Here is a 23,563-nt window from a genome sequence, read left to right on the forward strand (position 1 = left end):
GAAGTGGCAAAAGTAGCTCTGATTGTCCTTAATACATTAGAAAGAAAACATTTTGAGGAGCAAGATAGTGCTGTCATTTTTATGACATTATCATGACAGGTGACGATATAACAGGGCAACACTCCGCTACCTTTGTCATGGTTGGTGACTTATTCTGAATGAGAGTTCTTATCAAAACTAAATGATACCAAACCATGGTGCACTCTAACAGCAAGATGTAGCTAATCTTGAGCCCAAGTGAAAAGCTTTCACTGAGACAAAGACTTTTCAATCCAAATGTTCTGGCTCCATGATGAAACAAGACAGTTTCTTTGAACTGTTAAACTCCAATCCATTTCCTTCTACAAACATTTCATTCAGAAATGCTATGCCAAATTCTTTCCAGGAGACAAATGTACTTGTTACTTCCGTATCTTCACTAATCACTATCTTCATCACTTTCAACAATCTGTCGACTCTTTTTCTTCTTTCTTTGTGATCCTCCCTCATCAATACTTGTTCTCTTCCTGCTTTCAAGCTTATCATCATCATCTTCTGATTCAATGCCTTCCTTTACATTTAACAGTCTCTTTCTATCTTCTTCATCGTCATCACTTTCCAATCCTCCTTCACTTTCCTCTGCCTCATCTGATTCGCTACCAAATCCTGTAAAACAAAAACTAAGGTATTCTCTTCCCACAAAAATTCACATCTGAATTTAAAAATTTATATAAAGATTACAAAGTGGCTTCGGATAGTGTCCAGGAAGCTGCATTCCTCCAAGTCCCAGAAGGATAAAAAATTGACCATGTAACAGTGGCTAAATGCTTAATCTCTTTTACAGTGATTGGTATACTTGTCTATTGTTCATTGCAGTGGTATGTCAGATTCCTCCAACAATACACTGTATATTATAATACTAGAACTAAAGCTACACAGTAGGTATATTCTACACAGATCAGCAAAACATGTCTCCTTAGTGCCTCCTAAATTACTATTGCGTATACCTTCTGCGTATCTTGGAATAGTCTGAGAAATTCTGATTTCTTTAGGATGGTGCCTACTAATTTAAATGTATTTTTGCACAGTTTGTGACTGTACAGGATAAGAAGACCTTAGTAGTGTTATCAAAATCTACAAGGAGAATAATTTGGGGTAACCAGCCATTTTTCAGAGATAATTCAGCTTAAATTTGGAAAAAAAAATTCCACATAGTTTTGAATTTCAAAGCTTTTAAGAATTTTATTGCTTAAGCTTAATTATCTCTGAAAAAAGCATGGTTACTCCCAGTTCCGAATCTTTTGCCAAGACCTGCTTTTTCCTGTATAGTCATAAACTGGGTCATAATGATGTTTTTCTGACATACTTACTTTTACTAACTCACTTTGCGATTATGGATTATGTTCTTCCAGGATTTAAACATTGAGCTCCCAAAAACAGAACTAACTATTTTAAAAATAGTTTTGCAGTTATGGGTGCAAAAGTTTGGAACAATCTTAATGTTCTCAAGTACCACGTTTAAAAATATTTACTGACAAAGAGACCACTAACAAACCTTCAGCCAGTTTTTTCTTGTATTTATTCTTAATTGCCAACAAACTCTGTTCCAGATCCTCTCCTTCATCCTCATATCGGTCAGACTCCAGGAAGCCTGCACTCAAGCCCTTTGCCTGGCTTCTCTCCTTCATTCGACGCTGTTGATTTTCACGGCGCAACTGCGTTCTTAGTCTCTCATCTTCTTTCTGATGGGCAGGAGAAAAAATACATTAAATTACTATTCTAATCACTAAAAACTGTCGTTAAATTTTTTTGTAATTTGCTATCGTCTTCATGATCATGGTCATTATTTTCTTCTTTATTTTAAAATGGTATCACATTCTTCCAGAGAGACGGAGTAAATGATTTAAACACAAATTATATCACTACTCAATTTAGTTCTACATACAATAATTATACCCTTATTACACATTCCTTAATGGTTTCAACAAATTCCCAAAACTTTCTTCATTCATTATCATCACCATTTATTTATAAATCATAAATTCATTATTTATTTATTTATAAATTCTGAAACCAGCTTAGTGCCTCCACTTTTCAGGCTTCATATTTTCATAGAATTGTAAAATTCTGGAGTACTGTGTGTAATGTAGCCTCCCCTGAACATTTTGCCAGCCTAGAAATTTTTAAACATTTTCTGCACGTCAAGTATGCCACCTTTTTGGACTCCACGTATAATATTGACATGCCTTGAACATGGTCTCTTGCAAGAGACTGCCCTTGCCACCGTGCTTAAGCTTAAGATTTTTTAAATGTTCTTTAATATACGTTTTAATGATGTTTCAGGGGTTGCACCTAGCATGGGTCTCGTTGTCCCCTTTTGCACAATTCCCTCTGGACCAGTCATTTTGTTTCTTGTATTTCTGTTTTGTTCTTTGTATTTATTTTGATGTGTCCAATAAAGCTGATAAAGTAAAATAAATAAATAAATAATTAAACAGACAAAATAAATAAATAAATAAAAATAATGCCTCAGATCTAATAGCTCATTCATAATGCATAAAAGGTGCAGTTTAAAGGTACATATATTTAAGCTACAATGGTGTGATTCTAGAGAACAGAATTTCTGATTTCTGTAGTGAAGACTTGATTTGCCACCCCTGAATCAGATCAAGGAAAATGCAGATTTACCATTGAGGAATTTCTTAAATTGTAGTAGTGGACAACAGATAAGTAAAATACTTCTGAAGCATGAGACAAAAATATTGTAAGGGTGTCATGTTCGTAGATGCCTTCTGCAACACATCCATGGCATTGTTGCCACCTTTCTTGTCAACAAAAACAACTCCAGGTTGTGTCAAATCAGCTTTTTACCTTAGTTTGCCTTTAAGTGAAGAAAACAAATTCAACAAAGTGTACAGTATTGAAGTCTTATTTTATTTGACAGTCATTTTAGAGAAAAGCACACTGCATAACAACCTAGGAATAACAGAGACAGATACAACATAAAAACACTTATCTTATGTCAATTGCAGAGTGAAGTGGTCCTTGTTTCCTTGGTTGTTAGTGACTGGCTTATCAGATTATTTCTTGTTATTGATTACTGTTTTCACCTTTTTTACTCTTGGTTATTACCCCAGAAGGTACCCCAGCTATCACCCTTGTTCAGTAAAACATTCACCTTAATAAGTTCTGATCTCTGTGCCTCAGGATCCATACCAGCTGCTGGGAGCATTTTAATCTTCTGTGCTTTGGATGCACGGTCAGCAATAGACAGCGTCATCTTTCTGTGTGTCTGACTTGTTGTCGAATGAGGTCTGAAAGTAAGTTTCTCCTTGAAAATGGATTGTGCTTGCAAACCAGTCCCCTTGAAAAAAAAAACAACAACAACAAAATATTAAAACAAATAATTTTTATTGAAACAAGAGGTGGTAACAAAAAATACTTTTCTTATACCCCTGTTGAGGCAATGCACAAGGTACCTCTCCACAAAGTGTGTTTGCGGCAGCCATGCTGGAGAAGCCAAACAATAAAAGATATTTGCATAAAAATAAAATTTATTTCCTAAAGGGAAATCATTCTATTGTTCCACTCCTCCAATACGGCCGCCGTGAATTAACTCTATGGTTAAATGTGAAATCAAGGGCCCAATTGAGTCATTAAAGGTATCTGCCCAGGTTGAAATTTCAGCCTAGATGGGAGGCTGTCACTGAGATTTTCCTGCAGTTACATCATATGATGAATTTCAGACAGGCAAACTGGAATTAATGAGATAAAACAACCCAAAGGTGAAACTTGTTCAATGAAATTGCAATGATTTTGAACACCAAAGTTAGTTAAATTCAGTCAGCTTCTTTTGTACTTCAACTAAGCAAAGGAAGGGTTCACACTGGAAATATTATATGACTGCATAATTTGTGAAAAAGATGTGAAAAAGTAATGTGTTGCAGCATTGTGAGGCAAGTTGCAGGAATCATGCTACACTGAGCACTGCTTCAAAAATTTGTTGCCATATTGCAGCAAGCATTGCAGAAAGTATAACTTACTTCAACTTTTTGCAATGATTGTGGCATGCTTTAACAGGTCTTCCAAATGTTGCATACTTGTAACATGTTTGTGTAACACTGCCTTTAGTTCAACCTCTAGTCTCTCACTCACACTCCATTTTAGAGAAACAAGAATTTTGATGCACATTTTGAGAAGCAGAGGCAAACAAGCTACAACTGTAATCATGATAACTTTATCGCACATACCTGCTGAACAAAAAGGTGATTGAAATTACCATCAATTTTGTTCTTATGAACGTCAAACACTTCCCCTAGTAACAGTGATGTTGAGCCATCAGACCAGCGCACTATTCTCGCATTACTCTCTTTAACTTCATTTCCTTCCTCATCTTTCCTGTATCTCCATCGAATTGTGTTTTCTACCTACACAGGAAGAAACATTTTAACTAAAGAGCTTTTCAACATTAGAAAAACATCAGTTATTTGGCAGCCAAATCCTGGAATGTACTTCATAATCACTGCCGTGCTACCACTGATTTCAACTCCTTCGGCTAGCTATTTTTGTCCTTATAATAATATTATGTAAATCTCTACCAAGTGCATTTTATTCATGTTGTATCACTTGGTAGCTCAACATTACGTAGCTCAAAGAAATTAGCAGTCATGCTACTCTGTAAATTTGGGAATAAATAAAGTGTATCTCAATCTATGTATAAAGTTCAAAGCAAAAGGAACCAAATTGTTGACTACATACTTTAATAATTACTTTTATACGTTAATATTTCAATAACAATAAGTGTATTATCATTTGTCTCATGATGTAGTCACTTTGAGATGTAAGTGTGATACCATAATATATGTTGCTAGAAGTCCAGAGATGTGCCAGATGCACATCATAATTTTACAGTATTTCTGCACTGGAAGAAATTTTGCAGGAAGACGATCTTGTGAATATCTGGTGAATTTTGGAGGATATTTGTGGGATGGGTCTTTGAGAAAATCCCTTGTGTGGGGGGAGGTATGGATATTTTCTGGTACTACACAATGTTATCTTTGTTCACACTGTATAAGGCCAGGGTTTCCCAATGTACAGTTATCAGCCTGTATGTACTGTACCTTTAACTTCAGCCTGGCTCTTCCTTCTTCATCTAACACTTCATCTTCTTCCATTTCATCTTCATAAAGAGTAGGATCAAACGGCTTACGTTCAATGCTCAAAAAGTTTGGCATCTTCACAAAATACAGCTCTGAACCCAGGGAGAATCTACAGTAGGGGATGGTGACATCAATTCTTGTTTCTTCCTCTTCCTCTTCTCCTTCTTCTCTGGTAACTTCATCAGCGTCACCAGCTTGAACTTCATCGCCAACTTGAGCCTGATCTTCTGGCTCCAAGATTTTTTCTTCCTTCTCTTCATGCTAACAACAAATAATCGCAACTTATTAACAACAGGTCTTTCTTCAAGTCTGGTAGCTTGTCAGGTAAAGGACAGACTATCAAACACGCCATATTATATTTATATATTTTTTGCTGAAATTTTCTAAGGTTTGCCTTATCTAAAAAGAATAAGTGTATGTAATAGAAGACAGGTCTTTTTTATAGGACACATTCCACACATCACAAGTACAGTCACTGTGATACCAGTATATAAGCAAGAGGATTAGTGTGCCCTAGGCCTGAATGGAGTTTAGAGCTAAGAGACCCTGTTTAGCTTGTTTATATAAAATTATCACAGTGACCAGTAGTTGTGACATGTGGATAATGTGACCTGTAAAATACACCTGGCATGTAGCAGATGCTACAGTATCTGCTTCTACTGAATTTGCACTAGTATATCCTTCAAATCAGTTAACATGTGTTCTTTGCTTAGTTCTTGCATAACACATACAGTTACTAATGAGACCTTCATTTCTTTCTTAAAAACTCATTTTTTAAGATTAACCTCACCAGGGTAGTGAAGGGAAGTCTGCCACATGGACTTTGAATGTCTACAGCTGTATAATTTTTTTATTATGCGAGCAAGCACCACCACATGTTATAACCCTTTCACAATTTTTTTTTTGGGAAAATTTGTGTTTTGGGTAGAGGTTCATTGTAGTGCTTTTCTATTGGTTTTGGCCACCTTTTGGTCAATTTTGGTGGTTTTCTGAAGTTTTGGAGAAATCCAAAAATCCAAGATGCATGGCGTTTGGAAATCATGAGGCAATTCCAAATAAGTACACAGGGTTCTTGTTGGGGGCCAGTCACCAGCTATTTTAACTGTCTCTTCACAAAACATTACTGGCTATGTTGCAGGTTAAAATGAATCCCAGGTTAAAATGATTTCAACCTAGGTTGAATTGTATTTTCTTTTGTTTCAGATGTAAATTACCCAACCTTAACAAAGGAAAATACAAATCAACCTAGGTTGAAATCATTTTAACCTGGATTCATTTTAACCTACAACAGCTATATATTGTGAAAAAATGTTTCCAAAATTGATGCCATTGCTGTCAAAATTTATTGGATAATATCCTTGTTTTGGGAATTCCCTTTCCATTTAGAAAATATTGTAAAAACACCCAAGAGACATCATCACATTGAAAATCCATCACCTGTAAAGAAATCAATTTTGGTTTGAGCAGTTCCTTTCATCAAAAACAAAAGCTGATTTCAAACTCTGCCATGTTTGGTTTCCATTTTTCCCACAGCCATCTCACTCCCATTCCCTGGCAGACATTAACAAGATGGCGTGACCACCTGCTATTGCAAATTTATTACCTCCTTTTACAAATCTTAACAAGCACCCTAGGTACTTTCAACTAACCTGTTCATCATCTGATGACAGTTCTTCATCATCTCCAAATAAGTCTGTAGAAGACAGCTGGGTATGCAGGTTTGGTCTGGCCACATCCTGTTCAAAAAGTATTTTTATCTTATTAAATATTAATTTTAGTTTGAATTTTCAAACCATCAGTGGTTTTTATTCTCCCCTGTGCCAGATGAAGGGGTGTTGAATGGTCCCAGTCAATTTTAAAGTGCTCGCAAAATTTGGCCTTTGCTCGAGTTGCTCGCAAAAATTACACGGGTGCTCGCTTGATCGTGCTCGCAAAATTTTTGCAACTGCTCGCATGCTCGCATTCTCGTTAACATGTGCTTGATTGCTCGAAATTTCGTTAACCCTGCTTTGTAGTTTTTTTATACATATAATAAATGATAAATCAGTTATGATTAGAAAGAGTTGGAAAACTTAAGATCGCGGGCTTTGGATCTAGTAGATCTCCTTGAGAGCTCTTGAAGTTCTTGAGCGTCCACCCTTACTGACTCACATGAAGCTGCGTGACGTAATTTGGCATCAAGCAGGGCAGTAAGATGCTGGGACTGGTTGAACCTTAGGTTGAACCGCCCTTGGTTTGCACCTATTGTTCTGTTTTGGAGGTGTCAGCCAGATTATTAGCTATTACTTGGAGCAAAACAAAGTATCCTATTAATAAAAGAGAGATTCCGGCTAGCGGAAAATTTACAAAGTACTCAAAGTGCTCGCTGCTCGCCATCTGTATTTTCTAAAGAGCTCGCTGCTCGCAAAAAAATTTGACAACTGCTCGTGCTCGCAAAAATAAACACACTGCTTGTATGCTCGCAAATGCTCGCAGAGACCATTCGGTACCCCTAGATGATGCTAAAAATCTGAGCCAAATAAAACTAAACATTAATTTGGTTTAAAAATCTTTTTCACTATGCATGTAGGTTGGTTATGCCCTGCATCCCTCAATATTAGAGAGATTAAGCACCATGTTTATGGCAAACAACAAACACGAGATTTGTGTTATGTTTTATTTAAAAAATGAGTACATAGATGAGAATAGTGCAAAAGAATTCTGGCCTCTGATGCTAACGCAAAACTACTGAATTATTCTGAGGAACTGAAAACAGCAAGGAGCAAATATAGGGTAAACATGGTCACATGGTCATGTCTAGCATTTGAGGCGGTGGTGTTATGGTGCTTAAATATCTCTCTAATATTAGCCTATTACAGGCATTCAAAAAGTGTGGAGCACCAACTGCTCCCTTACCTTCCCAACACTCTGCATAATCTTATGATCTGGAACAGGTCAGCCTAATGCACCTAACATCGGTTATCCCCTGGGAGGGGGGCAGGGGAAGTACACATTTTCATGGGGACCTATAGGGAGATTTGATTGAAAATTTCTCTGGCCAGGAGGGGGAAATAGAGGGAAGTTTGTATTCCTTACTCCTCGGAAAAGTATAGGGGCTTTTGTAAGACAAGAAGCCATTTTGCAGTCCTTGTAAATGAAGGGCATAATTTAGTTACGGGGAGAAAAAAAGAATTTTTTTGAATGTGAAAAAGTAAACTTTTTTTAGCAGACAGATTTTGGCTGGGCCTCCTTTTAGGGTTTTGTGCATAGTAGAATGGACTTTGTGGATCACGTTCTCGGCTGTTGGACATTTTCTATATCCAGTTGTAACCTAACAGGAATTTTTTGGGGGTCTAACAACTTGGCCTCACTTGCAGTTGTGCACGTCCCTGTCACCCAGTCTGAAGAGTATGGAAGAACTGTACAACAACTCGAGCATGTTGAGGCATTTTCCGAAAGGGCTATGGCCGTGTCTAATAATTAAGCTTATATAAACTTGATGCAAGCTTTATTGAGTTTCTTGACAGCTGTAAAAGCTTCAGCTTGAATTGGAATGGCGAATTCAATAGAATAAAACAAAAACAAAAAAAACATGGATGATGAACTCTCCATTTCTTACCTCACTTTCTTCCTCATCATCATCTCCTTCCTGAACGGAGTTTTTTCTTTCTTCTACATTTTCTTCGCCACTGTCCGCTTCCTCTTTGTCAGACTCAACATGTTCAATTTCGTCTTCTCCTTCGCTGGGTGAATCACCAAACAACTCATTCAGTTGACTATCACGCTCTGATTCTTTGCTTCCTTTGGCTGCTTTGGCTTCATCATCGCTGTCCTCTAAATCACTGCCAAACAAAAAGTCTTCCATCGACATCTTGGTTAGGATGGAGAAACGAAGGTCCAGCTACAGGTCAGCGATGTTCTTGTCCACCAGCTGGGAGGTCGTGTAAGACCAGTGATAATTTCGTGTGCACCAAGTGAACGAAAAACCAACCCTTTTATTCTTCAATTATGATAAAAATCCATTCTCTAGTTGTTCTGCTTTTAGATGCATAAGATCATTGGTGAGTAGAGCAAGAAATTCTACAAATTCAACAGCCACAACCCCTGCTGCAAAGTAAGTGTGATTTGCATTGGGAATAAATTAGCCTCGTTACCATGTTGTAAGCACATGCGGCGGACAAAATGGCGGAAGGGTCTGAAGTCGCTACAACAACTGCAACCAAAACTGATCCAGAAACGGTTATTCCCGGACTGGGAGACTTACCCGTAGCTGTTCATCAAGGTCTCAAGCGAGAGCAGCAATCAGGAGACGAAAATGGCAATGCCGGTGTCGCCGGAGACAGTGATGAGTTGATGAAAGAAGAACCAGATTCTGGGACGCCGCCACCGAAAAAGAAAAGGCGACCAAACAGAAGAAAACCTGGCCAACCTGGTGTTCTGACTCAGAGAGGGCCTAAGAATGCCTTAATGCAGCTTAACGAGATACGGCCTGGTCTAAGTTACGTGGTGGTTTCACAAGAAGGCCCGACACACTGCCCTACTTTCGTCGTCTCGGTTGTCGTTGACGGGCATTCATTCGAAGGTAAAGGTTCTACGAAACAGAAAGCGAAACATACTGCAGCCGAGAATGTTTTACGATCGTTTATCACTCAGATGCGTACGCCAGCTCAGCGACTGCTCACAGAGAACCAAGGGGAGGCCACGCAAGGTGTTAATACAGACTTCACTTCTGATAGCACGGGAACACTGCTAAACACCTTCGGAAATGGTGATCAGTCCATACCAGACAGCGAAACTATGCCTATGGATAGTGAATCTACCACGCCATCAAGTAAAAGCAAGTCTCCACAGGTGCAGACTGACGCCGGAAAGCATCCTGTAATGCTGTTGAACGAATTTCACCCCGGCCTCCAGTATGAATTCGTTGGAGAAGAAGGTGACAAAAATGCAAAACAGTTTAGATTTAAAGTCTCCCTTGATGGACAGGAATTTGTTGGAGTGGGCAGCAGTAAAAAGAAAGGCAAGGCAAATGCTGCTTCCAAAGCTCTCTTTGCTCTACACAGCATTCGCACATTTTACACATTCACTGGCCAATCAGAGGCCAGAAACCAACCAGTGTACCTAGGACCTCCTCCATCAGCTCAGCTGGATCAGGTTGCTGCAGACCTTATTGCCGATGCCGTATTAACCAAGTTTCAGAGTCTACAAGCGACTGCAGGAGAAGATCAAATTCGCCGCAAAGTGTTAGCTAGCATTGTTATGACAAGCCGTGGAGACAGCGATCAAAAGTTTGAAGTGATAAGCTTGGGCACAGGGACCAAGTTTATCAATGGAGAGTACATCAGTGATCAAGGCCTTGCGCTAAATGATTGCCATGGAGAAATCATAGCAAGAAGGTCATTTTTGCGCTTTTTGTACTCCCAGCTTGAACTGTGTGCTGAAGGATACGAGGAGGATTCCATATTTGAAAAGAAGGAGAGTGGGTTGTATGGTTTGAGAGATAACGTGGAGTTTCACTTGTATATCAACACCTCTCCCTGTGGCGATGCTCGTATCTTTTCCCCACGCGAACCAGTTACTGGTGAAGCTGATAAACATCCTGGTAGGAGAAAAAGAGGTCTTCTTCGGGTCAAGCTGGAAAATGGTGAAGGTATGCTTACTTTTTATAACCGTTTCCCAGTAGCCTGATTCATGAAGAATAATAAGTGTAACTTGAGCCTTCTAAATGGACTTGTAAATTGCTTGCGCGTCTCTCTTCACGTTTTAGAATTATACGTGTTTCTTTCTTAGGCATAAACAAAGACTTTTCTGATTAAATTTTTCATTTAGGAAAGCTTTTTGTCTGTTTTTCTTTCTATTTTCATTGACGAAAGGTGACAACTGCATAATCTTGCCCTCGAGACAGATCAAATTTAGTCCATGTGACGCGAGGATCAAATTTCATCAAAATGTTTGAAATTTTTACTTTCAAGTTTGGTTTTTTGAAAATTTTCAATTGGAAACTAGTGTATTTTATTCTATAATTAGTAATTTTAACTATTTTAGACCAAAGGAGTGTTGGTTTTTTTGCCCTGTAAGTTGTGCTTTTTTGCTGCACATGAATGTTGGGAAAACCTCCAGGAACAGTTGGTGATCAAAGGGTTAATATTATTCCACTAGAGCCTGTTGGATATGAGATGATAGATAGCCAACGAGGCATGTAGCGCCAAGTTGGCTATCCGTCATCTCATATCCAACACTCACTCCTGGAATAGTTGTTAAATAGAACAATGGATGGCATGTTCTCATTAGTAACTGCTAAATTTTTTCTCAGGTACGATACCAGCAATAAACAATGATACCACCATCCAAACTTGGGATGGTGTCCTTCAGGGAGAGCGTCTCCGCACCATGTCTTGTTCAGACAAACTTTGCCGGTGGAACGTCACTGGAGTGCAAGGATCACTTCTGAGCCACTTCCTGGAGCCAGTGTACCTTCAATCAATTGTTCTTGGCAGCTTGTACCATTATGAGCACATGTCCAGAGCCATGTATCACAGGCTTGGCGATCTAGAGGGATTGCCACCACTCTTCAAACAAAACCGCCCTCTGATGAATGGCACGTCAACTCCAGAAGCGCGGGTGACGATCAAGTCGCCAAACTTCAGTGTGAACTGGAGTGAGGGCGATGAAGGTTTTGAAGTAGTCAATGCAACAAGAGGAATGATTCAAGGAGAGGCGCCTGTCCCCTCAAGGCTCTGTAAACAGAGTCTCTTCAAACGTTTTATTGCCGTCTGGAAAAAGCTGAAGCCATCAGACACTGTGCCCTTGTCATACCATGTTGCAAAAAGGGGAGTAACCGATTATCAAACAGCTAAACTAGCTGTGATGAAAGGATTTAATGCCCAAGGTCTTGGTGCGTGGATAAGAAAACCTGTGGAACAGGACATGTTTGAATTATCAGAGGAAGCTGTTTGAACTAGAGACACGGAGGTCTTGGTTAATTGCAAATGTTTTAGAAAGATCATATTTTGAAAGCGTTTGTTTCGTGCATTTAAATGTAGTGGAAACATTTGGAGATTTAACTAAACCTTGCACTTCTGTTTGCTACGTGAACACACTTATTATACTGTTGTAAAAAAAAAGTATAATTAATTTTCAAAAATCTGCAAAATATGGTGCTAAGAAGTTGCAAACAGCACAACAGGAAAGCATTGCAATTTTTTCCATTTGTAAGTTATTGTGAACTTGTTTTACCATTGATGGAGAGGGAATCAAAGAAGCATTGTGATGTTATATGGGCCAGCATTTGTCTCTGGCAGTGAAAGATTTTAGCCAGACTGCTGAGCAGGTGATAACACTCAATTGCATTGATTATTTTCCAAGTCAATTTTTGTATATTTTAAGATGCAGTTAAGATCAGGTTGTTAAGTAGTTGCACATTTTGTATGGTTAAACCTTTTAATCTCCATATCAACATACAATGTCCTTATGTTCTGGTTGGAAGAATTTAGACATTTTATCTTCGGTGATTATGACCTTTATTCTGATGACCCATTTGATATTGTTAGGAGAAATGAGCTGCTTATCACTACTGCAGCTTAAGGGGAAGTTACGGGGCTCAAGACTAAGTTTTAAGCTCACTAACCCTGTGGCTAGATAGAAGTCTGATTTCACTAGCCAAAACAATTTTTTTCATGTCATAGTTTCACTAATTTGTTTTACAAAAAAGAGGTAGGGGAGGAAGGTCACACATTTTTTATTAGATGTGTAATAATAATAAATTATTATTATTATTAATTAAGAAAAGTCCCCCACACCTGTGAACCTTTTGTCACTGTTCACAAATTGCATCATTTATGATTGAAGTTTCAAGTTGACCTTAACATAAAAAAGCCTTACTGGTAAGTCTAGGCATGCAGCACAAAAAGCGTCTGAACGTAGGCCTTCTTCTCTTGATTTGCTTTTGTGATGATTAAACAATTTTCATCTTTGTCTTCTGTCCAGCAATTTTCAATTTTTACCAGTCTGTGGCTAGTTGGCTACCATTAGTCTCGAGTCTGTGTTAACATAAGTCTTAATTACTAACCCAAAATTTATGTTTCAAAAAGTTGGCCACTGTTTTTTTTTTTTTTTTAGTTTTTAGTCTGTGAGCTAGAGTTGAGATTAGACAATAGTTTGCAAATCCATTTCATTGATATTGTAAATACAGTTAAACCTCTGCTATCGGACACCTCCTGTAGGTGGACACCTCTTGTAAGCGTACACTTGGCCATCATGTTGTCAGCTACATACAAACACTTCATTTTTAACCTCCTATAAGCAGACACTTTTTCTGGCCTCAAGGCTGTACATATACAGAAGGCTCGACTGTACATGATATTTTGAACTTTTCCCCTTTTTTTCAAGAGAGAAGACTTTGGTCATCTTATGAATTACTAAGGTTTACATTTCAGGATAAAATAATTATTGTGAAGTAAAAGTTTTGCAAATGTTTAGAAGTTAAAGGTTATTGACCAACATACAAAATGACTACTCCAATCACACATTGTATCCGTTTCTGTAGACTTTCCCGTTGCTAAATGCAAGGATGTCACTAAGAGCCAGCTACTGGCAAATAATTTTCAGCATCCAAAAGACATCTTATCACTCTCTAAAATTTCAACAGAACACATACAAAAACAGTCCATAAGAGCTGACTGGGTTCAGTAATACATGAGTCTGCTGAGATTTTTCTTAGCTACATTCCTGCAAATGGCTACTTGGTTACAAAAAAAATGTTGTAGGCAAGTCAAGACTATACTGAGAGCACACTGTCTATTCCTTGTAGCCTTAGTTTTATCTGCGTTGCATTGTAAATACTATTTTAATAGTTATGATTAGTTACTTGCTCTAATGAAACTATGGTAAATTTCTGTATAATTTGTTATTAGCAAATTTGAGGTAAAAAGATATGGTTGTGGTCACATTGGGAAAAGTAAAATCAGTTCTTTTTTACTCGTCAAGCTCTTTTACTTCCTTAAGCCGCGTAGTCTTCGTTTGATCAAAAGCAATAAACTTCCACGTTGGCTTGTTCAACAAAGCTCTCAATATTTGATGTTATGTGGACTGAAAACTCAGTCACCCAGGTAACCGGAGCCAATCTTTTATTTTTATTGCTTGAAAACTAGTAAATCTGGCATTACTATTATTAACCAGCAGTTTGTCAGCACCAATACCGTCTCCAAGAGTTCAGAGACTCCCAGCCAGTTTTCAGAGCCAGTTTCGACAAAAGTAAGCTTATTTATTGCTAAGCATTGATTTAAGCAAAGAGGTGTACTCATGACAAATCTACGAGGAAATCAGTAAATGAATATAATTTGAACTGATAAGACCTCTTGGTTACTGGCGGGACAACTCTACAAAAGAAGAATTTCCAACTCGGGAACAATCTGAAGTTTGCGGCGCTTTTCATTTGGCCAAAATTTTCGGTTTGTAATTCTGCAAACTTTCCGTGCGAAAAGGAAATACTTTATTTTTTCTCCTCCTAGTAAAAAGACTCGTTTTCAGTTTCAAAGAAAACTTTACGTGTCGCCTGCGGGAGCTGGTGCCTTTTCCGCCTTTTTGTGATTCACATAACCTACAAAAGCAGAGTACCTCGGAAGGTTGTTTTTTCAGGTTCCGGAAAATTCTAGTTAAACCCGTTAAAATGCAAATGGTGCGCAGATGAAACGGAATTTTTCCGCAACAAATGAACGATCTTCGGAGAATTACCGTTCCATTTGCACAAAACCACCACTTCCATTTTGCTGTCTTGTTTTCCATAACATCATGTTTCTTTTGTTTTGTTTTCATTTGTTTTGTTTTTTTTATTTTACCAAACGCCAACCTCGTTCCCAGGGTCTCTCTTCTTCCCGCCCCAGCAACTGGGAACGAGGTTGTTTGGGCGCATACGGTGACCGGCCTTCTTTGCCCAAAGTGCCACAGGTAAAATAAAGGTATTTTCCCCTTCATTGATCTCCTCAATTTTCAGTAACGCTTAATATAGATCCCACACTTGTCACCCGACAAACACTTCGATAACTTGTGAAAGGACGATTTTTATTTTTTCTGTCCTATAGTGAAGTAACACGATTTTGTCACAAAAATACATTACCTATCATGACCAAAAATCCTTGATAATTCATAAATAAATACGGCTGAACGTTACAGGTATCTGGCATCTAACACTTTAGTTTTCGAGATTCAAAAAGTGCATGAGGTGAAATACAATTCAATAATCATGTCTGAAAAACAACTTGGTTGAAAAGAACACAGGTGTTGCAATCAAGGTTCGTAGTGAATAAAATAGAAAAATAAATTCATATTAAGGGGAAAAATTAACAAAAAATACTATATAAACTTAAAATATAAAACCCACACCTGAAATACTAAGATGTCTACATTTTATAAGGTACAAAAAACCGACTGTTTTCTTATTAAATATTCAAATAGTTACCACATGACAACTAACATAAATAATAAAGTCCGAACACTTTACAAGATTTACCCGATTTATAAATTATCTTTTAGTTATTTACGAAAATCCACAGGGAAAAGTAAAACTTCTCTTTCCCTTATTTTTCAATTAAATAAGACGGTTACAATACATTGCTTTCGTTCTTGAAAGCAGCCCTTTTTTTTTTTGTCTGCCTTGTATTGAGTATATTATGACTGGAGAACAACTACGTCATGAAAATGAAATTCCGTGGGTTCCCTCTGCGGTTCATTTTGGGGACGCGAGGTAATATTTTTTCTCATGCAGGATATGAAGAAGTACGTGTTATTGCCAAAACGAAAGTATTAATAATCTATTTACAACGAACGATTTCAAAACGCTGCGCTTCTCATTTTTGCTACTTTTTCTAAAATGGACACGTGACTTGCAAAGAGTGGGATGTTGCCGCTGACTCGCTGCCATCGTACTGCAGCCGCGTCATCTCCAGCCTGTGGACAATAAACAGATCACGTGTTAGTTGCAGAAGTAACATAGCTTGGTTCATCGCAACTATCTGTCATGTTTGGCTCCAACAAATGACACTTTACTAAATCGATCGGCTAGGACGAAGCACAAAAATATATCTCGAATCGTTGACGAGGATAAGACAAGCTGTAAATTCTTGACTATCGATAACGAAAAACTAACAACCAATAAAAGTTATCAAAATATAGCTAAATAACATGACGATATTAGTCCATTAATTTGGAGCTAAAACTATTTAAAAACTCATGTTCGTGACAGTATCTTCATATTGGCAGATGTCCAGGCTCCAAGAAGAAAGAAAAAAGGCTTCGAGGTACGGGGGACCGAGCTCCACCGCAAAAATTTCTGGGCTCCACGGCTCTAAAAAACTCCCTTTCTCCCCCCTTTGGGACCCTGGCAGATGCCATTGCGTTTTCTATTGGCTACAAACAGTCCATCTATTCTCCTAGGAATAATCTTAAAGCAAGCGAATCACGCCAGCACAACTTCCACGCGGAAATTCCACACACAAAAAGGGGAGACCACTATTCATGCGTGTCGAGTTTCCACGCGCGCGGCAACTTTCGGGCATGTTCTCGTGCTCGCTTATCGACTATCCCTGAGGAAAAAACAGCTTGTAGTCAAGTTACTGGTCACGCCAAGGACAATCTTGCTGCTTCTACCTAAATAATTCATAGCGCAATGGTGAGATCGCGAGAGTACCTGGCAACCATCAATGTGGCCTGGGTTGAAATCCCGCAGTTGAAACCACATTTGCGTCGAGTTTGTTGTAAACAAGCGTCCAAATCCAAAATCGCCATTCGACCACAAAAATGCAAGGGCCACTGGTTTCTCAATCCTTAGACGGTTGCAGCAACCTCGTTAAACAAATCTAATTTATATATTTTACTCGCGCTCTTTTTTTAACAGACCTGTAATTTGAATTCGCTGAAAACTTCTCCGGTGTCATCATGGAAATTAACAGCCACTGTCTCCATCCAAGCATTGTCAGTGTTTCTTGGATCATCCACGTATCCTTTGTACACCTGAAGACATAACAACACTGATTTAGGTCATCAGGAAAAAACTGCACTTCTACAGTGGTGGGAATTTATGGAGTGGACCGGCGCTTTTCGTTGAGTCCGTGGTTGCTAAGTAAAAACAAGTGTGTTTATGACCAACGAAATATGCTCTTGATCGATCCCAGTTCAAAGGAAAAGGTTGGCTACACGGACCGACAAAATCAGCGTTGACCTGGACAATATTAAGAATATAACTAAAATTGCACGCTGATGCCACGCCATCCGAATGCTTCAATCATAACAAGTTAATTGTTTCCTTAAATTTTGAGGTTCCACCAAGGTATTTGTCATCGAGATTTTTTAAAAAGACTTCCGAAAATTACCTCGACTCCATTATTGAAGAGTTTGTCGATAAGTCTGCTTATTTTCTCTCTTTCCTCGTCAGTAACACTCAGCTTCGCCATCGCTTCCTCGCCAAACTCAGCCTTCAAGGCCTGGGTCACAACCTGTCCTGGTTCAACCATACCCTGAACAACAACAACAACAACAACAGAACAAATAAACACAAGTTAATGGGACAATTTAACAAAGAGTGATAAAGTTAAATTACCCATACCAGTGCACTTGAACAGATACCAAACAAACCAAATATACGTACTGATCTCCTTCTCATGTTAAACAAAGTACATCTTTTAGTGTTGCAAGAAAATACCTCCCCCCCCCCCCCCCTCCACCAGCTATCAGCTAAACTTTGCCCCTCAACCCTACCAGAAGCCCGGATCAACTTTTACATTGAATCACGAGTTGTGGCGCTAAATAGTAACTGGACAACGTTTGGCTCATCGACTCACCCCTGGTATGGCCCACTGACTGTTGTCTTTCCTCTGTATCGCTACAAATTCAAGAACTTTCTTGCCTCCATCCAACATGACTCCTGCGCTGGTTCGCTTCCAGCTAAATACAAAACAAGAGTCAGTCTCACAACCGGACAAAAACGCACAGTAAACACACAACATGCACTTGGTACCAAGCGCAGAAAACCATTCATCTGGTACCATGCGCGGGAAAACATGAACCTGGTGCAAAGCGAGGGAAAGCATGCACTTGCCGCCAAGAAAGGGAAAGCATGCACTCGTTGCCAATCGCGGGAAAACATGTGTCAAGCGCGAGAAAACATGCACCAGGTGACAAGCGAAGGAAACATGGAATCGGTGTCAAGCGCGGGAATCATGCACTCGGGGTCAAGCGTAGGAAAACAGGTATCTTTACCAAGCGCGCGAAAATTTGCACCCGGTGCCAAGCGCCACAAACACTCAGCCAAGTCAAGATTGTTTTTAACAGCTGATTGGCATAAACTGCAGGCAGAATGCAAAAATAAAGTGTACCCACTACTGCACGAAAGATTGAAGTAAACCATGCTTCGATTAGAAAGCAAAACCTAACAGCGAAACATTGGATAATGCTACAGACAAACTATCTTCTCATTACCGTGTAACAATGGGATCAGCGGCGTGATTCGGACCAAACCTTCCCAGAAGACCTCTACCTTTCACGCCCGTGCGGCCCATCGGATTCCTGGGAGAGAAAAATAAATTCGTGTCAGTTCCTTGGCAGAGACAAACATTGATTATTTAAAATGGGTAATTGCTGAAGTTTGACCACGTAAAAAAGGCCTTGAGCAAGTATTATTTCCTGTGAAATATGCCCTCTCACTCTCGGTATACCAAGGCCATTGAAGAAAATGTTTTTGGGTTCATTTACTGAGGGGAATCGACTGAACAAGCGGGGTTTTGTTTAGCCAAATAACCTGCCTTGCTTGTGTACTTACAATGGCAGCCCTTCTTTGACCCGGTAAGAACCCATGTGACTCGCACGGTTCACGTGATATTCTTCATCGAGCCTGTTGTATTTTAGCGGTGGTCGCGCCCTGGGTTCCCTGAAATGGACCAAAAAAAAATTAAAGTTAGTTGACATAGCAACCGTTTGCACCGCATTTGCTTCTCTTGGAATGTTGAAATGTCACACCAAACACCAAGTAATTTGAATTATTTAATTTTTACAAAGAGATAATTATGTTCCCAATGTTGCCTTGCCTGGAGTGGTGACAAGAATATGACTTTCCTGTTTTATGTACAAAATAGATCAGGTCGACTTCTGTTGGGAGAAATTTAAATTATTTTCTCTGATTATGAACACGCCACAATAGCTGACACCTTCCTTTCCAAAAATCACGGTTGTCATGACACCCAGGATGAAGAAAAAAATCGGCAGCCAATTAGGATGGTCGTTATACCGTTGACATGTTATAAACTGACTTACATGCTCATTAAGTCGGGATCTGCCCATGGAGGCTTCTTCAAAACCAATGGAGCAGTGTAGTTTACTGGATCATAATCAGGAAACTCCACCTTAAAAGATAATTAGGGAAGTCTGAAAACTCATGTTGAGATTAACATAGAACACCAATACAGAAACGACAACAATAAATAACTCGACTTCACAACTGGCTTATTGTTAGTCGAGATACAGAGAAATTTGTAACAACTGTCATGACATAACTGATCACTGAGAAAAAAAAGAATAGTCGGTACTAGCGAAGAAAACACGTAGAAAATAACGAATGCCATTCACGCAAGCGTAGAAAAATGCACGTGAACCAAATAAAATCTAGTCTTTTAATCAGTTACATTTCGTTTGCCACCAAGTCTAGTCTAAAAACCTTAATTGCAAAAAGCCAACAGTCAGCTGAAATCTACCATAGTCACTTTTAAAACAACAAGAACGACCTTTGATGACCAAAAACTGCGCAGTTTTTCTCGGACAAATGATCACTTACCTCCCACGGTACGTTTTCATCCGGGACTGCAAATCTCTTCTCAGCGCATTGTGGGTAGTGTGTTGAGCGAGCCTTGTGATGAATGAATGCTGGCGCCACTGGCCGTAAGTCAAGAATGTTCGCTGGCTCAGGCGAAACTATGAAAATACCAATCAAACCAGAATTACATTGAGTAGCCCAACTCCGGAAATTATACTCTATCCACTCAGCCAGCTCCTTTAAGAAACACGTCTACCGTAATAGGCCATTTCCGAGTTGCTGTGAACCTCATGATGAAATCGAGGCTAAGTGCAAAGTTTTTATTGTGAAAATTAGTTCCATTCATATGCAAACAAAACTATTCGTATGAAAAGCTTTGCACTTAGCCTCGTATGATAATAAGGTTCACAGCAACTCGAAAATAGCCTATTCGTCATATTCGTTAGCTGTATGCAACATGACAAGTCCAAACTTAGTTGACGCGCGAGTCTTGTTCAGAAGTTTGTGTTATAGATAAAATAGTTCAGTCTACCTAGACACATATCATACTGAATACACTACTGTGATTCCCTTCATGCATGTTACATGAAGGACACTAGGGGTGGAGGCCGAGTTTTTCGTTGGTATGACAACATCTATAATTAATGAATTCAAACGCTGCAGGAGTGTGTCCTGGCCTACTTAAACAACCCAGACGGGCAATGCTTGAGTCGCTGCTAAGACAAAAGGAATGTACAGTACAATGGCGCTATCGCACGTTGGACGTTTTGGTACATACATTAAAAAAAATTACAAAATAACAATGTAAAATAGATCGGATTCTAAATGAACCTAAGCGGTTAGAAAAAAATTGGGAACTAAATTGCTTTAAATCGCTCTGAGAGTAACAAGCGCCTCAGCGGCATCAATTTTCGGCGCAACTTTATTTATATTGCACGGCGGCGCGAAGATATGAATTTTAGTTTTGAGTGGTAAAATATTGTTTTTAATACGGGAAAATAAAACTCATGTCTTCAAGCCACCGTGTAATTTTCTTTTTATTATATAGACAAATCTATCGCTCGCCATTTTTCACCGACGGTTTGCACAAACAACCGTGAAAAAGCGGGAAATGACTTCCTCAATAACCTCACTAGTAAGATATGGAAAATACGCCACTCGGGTTCCGGATGTAGTTTCATATGAATTTTACGAGTAGTGTATTTTCCAGTAAAACACTCGTATCTATATCATAAAATAGTAATGTTGACTAGTTGGTAAGTCTAATGTAGCTGAACCCTGGGATGACACCTGTTGGCAAAATTTGTATTCACTTACCCCGTAGCTGCGAAGAAGAATTTTCAACCTACAACATAACAAAATAATAAGGTCAAAAAGAAAAAAATAAAAGGTCGATAGAATTTGCACGTCGAAGAAACAGCGATGATATCCATTATCTCGTTGTATTAATTGTGCCGCTGCTAAAATTATCGAGAAAGTGCAGTGAACATAACCCCTCCATCTTTATAGACACACAGACACAAACTTATCAAACCTTGTTTTGTTAAAGTACATTCCAGATAGAATACGAGTCTCTAGGACGACAAAAAATGAACGTCCAAGTATTTTACCCACCGAATATCTAAATTAATTTGACTTTGCGTTTAGCAGCGACAGCCACGAACAGAAATATCACACAGCTCTCACTAGCAACTTGCTTATTTGTCTGGTTACACACCGTTAACACTAAACAATCCATAATTTGAACATTACGTACTGTGTTGTCCACCATTACACATACGCTACCCATTTATGATCTTCATTTCTGTAAAGAGACCCAAAACAGAACACAGCGCCTGTGGGGTATAATCTTGAGATGAAACTCCCGGTTTTAAATGTTGTATTTAAAAATTTCTATTGCCTTTCATATCATGTTCAATAACTGCGAAAGACAAACTTACGCGAAGTATTATATCTATAGAGATAACACAAAACAAAAGAATGTACTCAATGGAGGCGAATCCAAGCATAACGTTTGCTTCTTAAAGTTTATAGAAAACAATAAAGGTTTTAAACGGCCAAATGGAATTCGAACGACGGGTGTCAATGATACTTAAGGACGGTGCCGACTAATTCAAAGGTACTTTTGACCAGTTTATGACTGTGTAGCAATAGCAAATCTTAGCAAGGGATATTGAAATCTAAAAAGAAAATTGGGGGTAACCGCACATATTTCAAAGATAATTAAGCAACAATAATTCTAAAAAGCTTTAAAATACATAAGAATGAATGACATTTTTCAAATACTGATGCTGAAATAGTCTCTCAAAAATGCATGGTTACCCCCAATTTTCTTTTTGGATTCCAATAGCCCTTGCAAAATTCTGCTTTTCCCGCTAGTCACAAACCACTCAAAAATACCTCTGTATTGGTTAGCACCGTCCTAAAGAAACCCGAGTTTCTCAGCCCTCCCACGAGATGCGTCCTTAAGTTACTTTGTTTGAAATCAAGCCTATATTTCTACCTTCTGCAAATGAAGCAGATCAACCATTGTCTTCACAGTTTCATAAATCGAGGCGACACTATCTTCCATTCGCGCCAGTCTCCTCTCCAAGCCTCCATGGTCACGTGTCGGCGGTCTCCATTCATTGTTTGGTTGAGAAATTGCGGGGGCGCCCTCGGAGTCTTCAGGGTTTACAGTGTCCAGGACACACTCCATTATACGGTCAAGCTTCACCGTCGCGTTATTTAACCTGTAAATGAAAGAACCAGTTGCTGCGTTCAAGAAATCGCGAAATCAGTAAGCCCGCGTAGGCAACGTGGAGAACATGGGTGGAAAATTCACTACGCAATGTAAAACCGTTATAAATTTTATGAATCGTATTTTATTTTAGACCTACTATCTTAAATTCGAAGTTTAATTGGTTGATTAATTGATTGATTGATTGATTGATTGATTGATTGATTGATTGATTGATTGATTGATTGATTGATTGATTGATTGATTGATTGATTATCGCTAAATCCCAGCTTTTGTCACCCTCTTCAAACACACGTCCCTATGTCATCCCTGAATTACAATCCATGTATATTTTAAATTTTAGGTCTTTTTTATCTTAGCGACTCGCTGAGTTTTTCATGTTAAGGTACTCCGTTCAAGGTCTAAGTTCAAGATCAAGTTTTCGTTCTTGCTACTTTCTCAATCCATCCAAATGAACACATCTCCCTCTACAAAACCTCGTCTTTGGCACAAAAACAAGTCCATGCCACAGGGTGTGTAGCAGTGAGCGACAATTACAGAAACAAGAAGTGTTACGGTACAGTTAAGATCAATACCTGTCTCCGAGAGTTCCGACTCGTTTTTCTAGCGTATTTTTTTCTTCTGCCTTTTTCGTGTGAATGTAATACTCCGCTCCTTGGAATTCCCAGTTCACCAGTTGCTCTTTCTCATAATCCGTCAGTATGATCTCTGAGAACATGGAGAAAATATTATCAGACCTGTCAGTAAATACGAAATTAAATAAATCAGACCTGTACCAACAAACTATACCAACAAAAAGATCTCCTCGGAATCTCATATTTGACTTGGCAGAAGTCAGTTAATTCTTGCTCATATCGAACTGCCGGGGATTAATCACTTATATCAGACTTAGCAGTCAATACCACCCGG

At 38.8% G+C, this 23,563-nt stretch overlaps 3 protein-coding genes across 4 annotated transcripts in view; 1 reads left to right on the forward strand and 2 right to left on the reverse strand.

The window, feature by feature from the left end:
* Window positions 1-283: 283 nt before the first annotated feature.
* On the reverse strand, window positions 284-9,230 carry LOC146457730 (RNA polymerase-associated protein LEO1-like). Its single transcript, XM_085091616.1, has 7 exons — window positions 8,737-9,230; window positions 6,788-6,874; window positions 5,100-5,399; window positions 4,230-4,406; window positions 3,158-3,343; window positions 1,535-1,721; window positions 284-645 (listed from the first exon to the last, which is right to left on the reverse strand). The coding sequence occupies exons 1-7, from the start codon at window positions 8,986-8,988 to the stop codon at window positions 419-421; spliced, it is 1,416 nt and encodes a 471-aa protein (XP_084947742.1). The 5' UTR covers window positions 8,989-9,230; the 3' UTR covers window positions 284-418.
* Window positions 9,231-9,237: 7 nt separating this feature from the next.
* Window positions 9,238-12,579, forward strand: LOC146457731 (double-stranded RNA-specific editase 1-like). The gene is made up of 2 exons (XM_085091615.1): window positions 9,238-10,767; window positions 11,431-12,579. The coding sequence occupies exons 1-2, from the start codon at window positions 9,300-9,302 to the stop codon at window positions 12,072-12,074; spliced, it is 2,112 nt and encodes a 703-aa protein (XP_084947741.1). The 5' UTR covers window positions 9,238-9,299; the 3' UTR covers window positions 12,075-12,579.
* Window positions 12,580-15,159: 2,580 nt separating this feature from the next.
* LOC146457732 (transient receptor potential cation channel subfamily M member-like 2) overlaps window positions 15,160-23,563 on the reverse strand; it is a 33,604-nt gene continuing 25,200 nt past the window's right edge. For both annotated transcript variants that reach the window (XM_085091630.1, XM_085091629.1), the window contains 11 exons: window positions 23,230-23,362; window positions 22,418-22,646; window positions 21,232-21,259; window positions 19,936-20,072; window positions 19,419-19,507; window positions 18,928-19,035; window positions 18,588-18,674; window positions 17,951-18,053; window positions 17,483-17,626; window positions 17,010-17,123; window positions 15,160-16,061 (listed from right to left, as the gene is read on the reverse strand). In XM_085091630.1, coding sequence (XP_084947756.1) covers window positions 15,945-16,061; window positions 17,010-17,123; window positions 17,483-17,626; window positions 17,951-18,053; window positions 18,588-18,674; window positions 18,928-19,035; window positions 19,419-19,507; window positions 19,936-20,072; window positions 21,232-21,259; window positions 22,418-22,646; window positions 23,230-23,362 — 1,289 coding nt within the window. In that variant the 3' untranslated portion in view covers window positions 15,160-15,944. The remainder of the gene's footprint in view (window positions 16,062-17,009; window positions 17,124-17,482; window positions 17,627-17,950; window positions 18,054-18,587; window positions 18,675-18,927; window positions 19,036-19,418; window positions 19,508-19,935; window positions 20,073-21,231; window positions 21,260-22,417; window positions 22,647-23,229; window positions 23,363-23,563) is intronic.

This window comes from Pavona decussata, unplaced genomic scaffold (genome assembly GCF_977016875.1).
Source record: "Pavona decussata unplaced genomic scaffold, jaPavDecu1.1 SCAFFOLD_238, whole genome shotgun sequence".
NCBI lineage: Eukaryota > Metazoa > Cnidaria > Anthozoa > Scleractinia > Agariciidae > Pavona > Pavona decussata.

Excerpts from the sequence above, each read along its gene's own strand:
- LOC146457730 (XM_085091616.1), bottom strand. The coding sequence starts at position 8,988 with ATGTCGATGGAAGACTTTTTGTTTGGCAGTGATTTAGAGGACAGCGAT. Across the intron at positions 6,875-8,736 it reads ATGATGAGGAAGAAAGTGAG|GATGTGGCCAGACCAAACCT; the intron begins GTAAGAAATGGA and ends CTTTTTGAACAG. Across the intron at positions 1,722-3,157 it reads AGAGATCAGAACTTATTAAG|AAAGAAGATGAGAGACTAAG; the intron begins GTGAATGTTTTA and ends CCTGCCCATCAG.
- LOC146457731 (XM_085091615.1), top strand. The coding sequence starts at position 9,300 with ATGGCGGAAGGGTCTGAAGTCGCTACAACAACTGCAACCAAAACTGAT. Across the intron at positions 10,768-11,430 it reads CAAGCTGGAAAATGGTGAAG|GTACGATACCAGCAATAAAC; the intron begins GTATGCTTACTT and ends ATTTTTTCTCAG.